The sequence below is a fragment of the Prenolepis imparis genome, unplaced genomic scaffold (genome assembly GCF_030444845.1).
Source record: "Prenolepis imparis isolate NDT839.2.m4 unplaced genomic scaffold, iyPreImpa1.0 SCAF_31, whole genome shotgun sequence".
In the NCBI taxonomy this organism is placed as follows: Eukaryota; Metazoa; Arthropoda; class Insecta; order Hymenoptera; family Formicidae; genus Prenolepis; species Prenolepis imparis.
In genome coordinates this window covers 236,842-241,403 of record NW_028141189.1, presented here as the reverse complement: position 1 = coordinate 241,403, position 4,562 = coordinate 236,842, and the positions used below count along the sequence as shown (strand labels likewise).

Sequence of the window (4,562 nt, the reverse complement as noted above, 5' to 3'; positions counted from 1 at the left end):
ATAAAAATAACGAGTGGGATATATACCTAAAATTAGCATCATTCTCCTATAATACGAGCGTACATGAGGGGACGCGATACACCCTTCACGAGTTAATCTTCGGGAGGATAGCCAGGGCACCTTCCAGCAACCCTGACGTCGCCGACGTCGCGGACGAAAGCTATGCTAACTATCTCACGACTCTTTTTAACAAATTAACAGACATCCAAGCTGTCGCCCGCGAAAACCTAATTGCCGCTAAACAAAGATCGAAAATTTATTATGACCGTAGAATTAATACTCAACAATTCAGAGCAGGAGACTATGTATATTTGTTGAAAGAACCGAGCAAGGGAAAATTGGGCGACCAATACACGGGTCCTTATAAAATAATTAATCTTTTAGGAAATCATAATGTTAAGTTAGCTATAAGTAGAACTAAAACAAGAATTGTACACGAGGATAAATTAAAAGCCTCGCCGCATCGGGCCCCCACTGAGGAAGACCCCCACTCCGAACCAGACGACTATATCTTGGACGCTCCGGCGGAGGACCGGCCAGTAGTCGACAAATCCCAGTAGAATGAAGACCTACGTAACCATCTTAGCTATAACCTTAATGTTAGCCTCAACCTCAAACGGGCTAATAGGCTATGATTGCGGTGGCCGCGGTTTAAATATCACTACGCTCTCCCTATTGGACATAGAAGAATGCAAAGTCGACGACATCGAGCCAAAGAAGGAAGAGGTCTACGTACAATTGCTACAGTTGAGCGAATTCGAGCACACATCTGGAATCCAGTGCAAAATTGAAGTCGACCGAACTGTCTATTACTGTGGGATGCACTCATATCTGCCGTACATAACGGCAGACGCGAATACATTCACGAAACATCAGCAGATACTTGCAGAAAACTGCATGAAACGGGAACCATCTCCTTAGGATTAAACGGGCATCTCTCCGACATAAAACCAAACGCTACCAACCTGCGCGCAGTAACATTCGCAGGTTCCGTAAAGACCGACGGAGGATGTAGCGGGACTCAATACAACGATCCGTACGGCACCTGGGATAACGCAATCGTCCAAGCCTCAATACGGATCACTACCCGGAAGCTGGAGTTACCCGTTAAACACAACACCAACGAGGTGATACTCCCCTCAGGTGTTCGCTGCCCCGTGACAACAGGAGAATGCAACGACGCAGACGGAGCCTCCACATACTGGTCGGTGTTACCTGCCGACAATTGCCATTTCGGCCGATACGATGTCCTATACGAAGGATTGGCACATCGCTTATCACCGAAATCATCGCAAGAGGACTCCCCAACGGTCTACACGGTAACGACACAAGATACCACGTTCGCGCTGGCACGCACAACCGAGACAAACGTCTGCGGATATAAACTCCTGCGAACTGAGCACCCCAAGCTCTGCGTCCTCGAAACGCAGCCAGGACGCGTGTTCAAAGGTCGTTCAAAAATCAAAATCGACAATCTTGATATTTTCTCGTACGTAAACTCCAAGTTTATTTACGTAGAAAAACACCTCAGAACACAGCTATCACAACTATACAGAGACATAATGGAACAGAAATGCGCCCTGGAGAGACAAATCCTGCTCAACGCTCTCTCCCTTGCAAGCATTGCACCGGACGAGATGGCGCACAGAATCATGAAATCACCAGGGTACACCGCCATTACAGCCGGCGAGGTTATCCACCTCATCAAATGCGTACCTGTGGAATGCCGAGTACGACCCGTCGACAATTGCTACAACGAGCTTCCCGTCACCCACCAGAATAAATCCCTTTTCCTATTACCCAGATCAAAAATACTCACAAAATCTGGAACACTCAGGGACTGCAACGAACTTCTACCAGCGTTGTATCAAATCCGCAGCACCTGGTATCGACTGACGCCAAAACTCGTGGAATCAATGGCGCCGCCAACGATCCAACCGCTAACCAAACCGTCATGGAGATACGTAAGTCCCGACTCACTCGCCTCTAGCGGCATCTACACCAGTGAGGACCTTGATCGCCTCCGCGATCACATCATGTTTCCCATGGAAAAGCCCTCGATGCTCAACACGATTGCCAGAGGGGCAATGGGACAAGAAATCCCTACGGGAAGTTTCTCCATGTTAAATCTGCTAGACGAGAAAACACTTGATCAACTAGCAGAAAACACCGGTGCCCGCCTATGGAAAGGATTCATGAACTTTGGATCAGCCAGCGCCGGAGTACTCGGAGTCTTCGTCACTGTACGCCTCGCCAAGTTAATAATTGATACGCTGATACATGGTTACGCACTCCACTCTGTATACGGATGGAGTTTGCACCTCCTGGGAGCTATCTGGACTTCGGTGACAAACGTCCTGTTACACCTTGGAAGACCAGCGGACGGAAGGAAAAACAACGAAAAGGAGCTTCTACCATTAAAGCCCTCTCCAACGACCGAAGATTCTGCATCCCTAGCCCCTCCCTTGCAAGAAAGACAACCCCCTCCAGCCGAAAAAGTGCAAAGTGAAGTGCATATAAACTATAGAGAACTGCGCAACCTCCTCAACGAAGAGGTATAGACTCAGTAACACGTTAACATTTAATAGAAAATAAGCATAGAAAATAAGTTATTGTAACCGCCACTATATACTAAGTTCGGAAAACGTTGGAACACGGTCCAACATTTTCTCTTAAGGGGGGAGGTGTCACGTCCGGTCACATAAAATTTTTACTTTCACATGAAATAAATTCTAAGTCCTCTAAGCGCAATTTGAAAAGCGCGGCGGACATCCTGCACACCCATTACGACGCGCCTATTCCAGAGCATCGGGGTACCACTGTCCACCCCCTAGAGATCAACTAAGGTAAGTCTCAACTATTATGAACAATTGAAATAAATAATAAAATTCAACGCTAAGATTCTAATACTAAAGGATAAGACTATTTGCCGTCACAAATAGCCAAATTATCAAAATAATTTCAAACACATACGTGCGTGTATAATTATTGTTTAAACATATTTAAAATTAATATTTTCTACGAAATTTGAAATATAACTTTACACGTGGTCTCTAGAATATTCGTAAAGACTCTTGGAAAACTGCGTTTTCCAAGGGCCATAAAAGTGAAACTCTGTTTTTTGCCTAAGGTCATAAAACTGACCCTTAGACCCTTGATAAAAAAAAGGGGTCTCGACGATTTCTCTTTTGCGAACTAAGCTAACGTAGCACACTCAATGAATATTCTAGAATTCCGAATAAAATAACGTGAACGTTTCATTCATTCATTTAATTCCTGTCACGTCCGGTCACATAAAATTTTTACATTCACATGAAATAAATTCTAAGTCCTCTAAGCGCTGTTTGAAAAGCGCGCCAGTGCCGGCCATGATGCCTAACTCAGCCTAGTGACTAAGAGAGGCGCTGCGTAACGTCTAGGAACTTCCCACTATAGGGAAACGCCACCGCCACACCGAGCGTCTCCCACTCTCGGGCCGCCGCAGCGCCAAGCCACCGAAAACGAAGGACCTTAGAGCGGTCCCAAAATCCGGCAGATCACATCGCGACTCCGACTAGAGCAGTCATACCTTGAACGCTCTCCTAATTCTAAATCTAATTCAATTCTAACATTCTAACTCTAATATTATAAGTCCTAACTCTAGTATTAAAACTTTAACTTTAATTAACTTTGTATCGTGTAGTGTTAATTTAGAATAAAAGTGTGTGTTTCATTTATAATAATTCTTCACATTTATTTTAAACAATTCCAATTCCAATTTCACGCGTTTCCAATATAATATTTTGCTTTAATATTATTACGATTCTAATATTACGATTTTAGTATTTCTAAAATATTCTAAAACGAGTTCTTCCAATCTGCACGTGTAGTGAAAATCTATTATATAAATAATTTTCTTAGTGGAATCCAAGCTGCGACTTAGAGAGGACGAACCGCTCGTCGCTGCCGCACGATTTCACTTTTCTTATAATTTCTGAATTCTGCTGTGACTACTTAGAGAGGACGAACCGCTCGTAGTTACGCACTGGAACAATAACCGACAGTGAGGACCGCCGCACGTCGACTTATTGTAAAAGTGACGCAATATTCAGAATGTTTTATATTATAAAAAAATCATTATGCCTAAGACACGCCGTGCAGGCAGGAAAACACCAACTTCGCCGTTTAACCGCGCAACTCTACTATCCAGCATCATCGAGTGAATATTCAAATCTCATCGGCACCTACTATCATAACGACTCGGAGTACGATAATTTATTTGACGGAACCGCGCCGTTCGCTGTTAATAATAAAGACGTTAAACTGAGAAAGTGGCCAGTGCAATTGACTCCAATCGAAATCGAGAACCCTCGTATTCCGAGAGACGACATCCCGGACAACGATCCTCGTCGCACCCGGTACTTGCAAATCAGGGCGGACATCCTGCACACCCATTACGACGCGCCTATTCCAGAGCATCGGGGAACCATTGTCCACCCCCCAGAGATCAAGTAAGGTAAGTCTCAACTATTATGAACAATTGAAATAAATAATAAAATTCAACGCTAAGATTCTAATACTAA

The 4,562-nt window shown here is 44.3% G+C and overlaps 1 protein-coding gene across 1 annotated transcript; it reads left to right on the top strand.

Annotated features, from left to right (window-relative positions):
- Window positions 1-1,562: 1,562 nt before the first annotated feature.
- On the top strand, window positions 1,563-2,561 carry LOC145946949 (uncharacterized). The gene has a single exon (XM_083056706.1). It carries the CDS (start codon window positions 1,563-1,565, stop codon window positions 2,559-2,561), a length of 999 nt encoding a protein of 332 aa, XP_082912832.1.
- The last annotated feature ends 2,001 nt before the right edge of the window (window positions 2,562-4,562 follow it).

Bases quoted from the DNA above. Each gene is read 5' to 3' on its own strand.
- LOC145946949 (XM_083056706.1), top strand. From the start codon at position 1,563: ATGGAACAGAAATGCGCCCTGGAGAGACAAATCCTGCTCAACGCTCTC.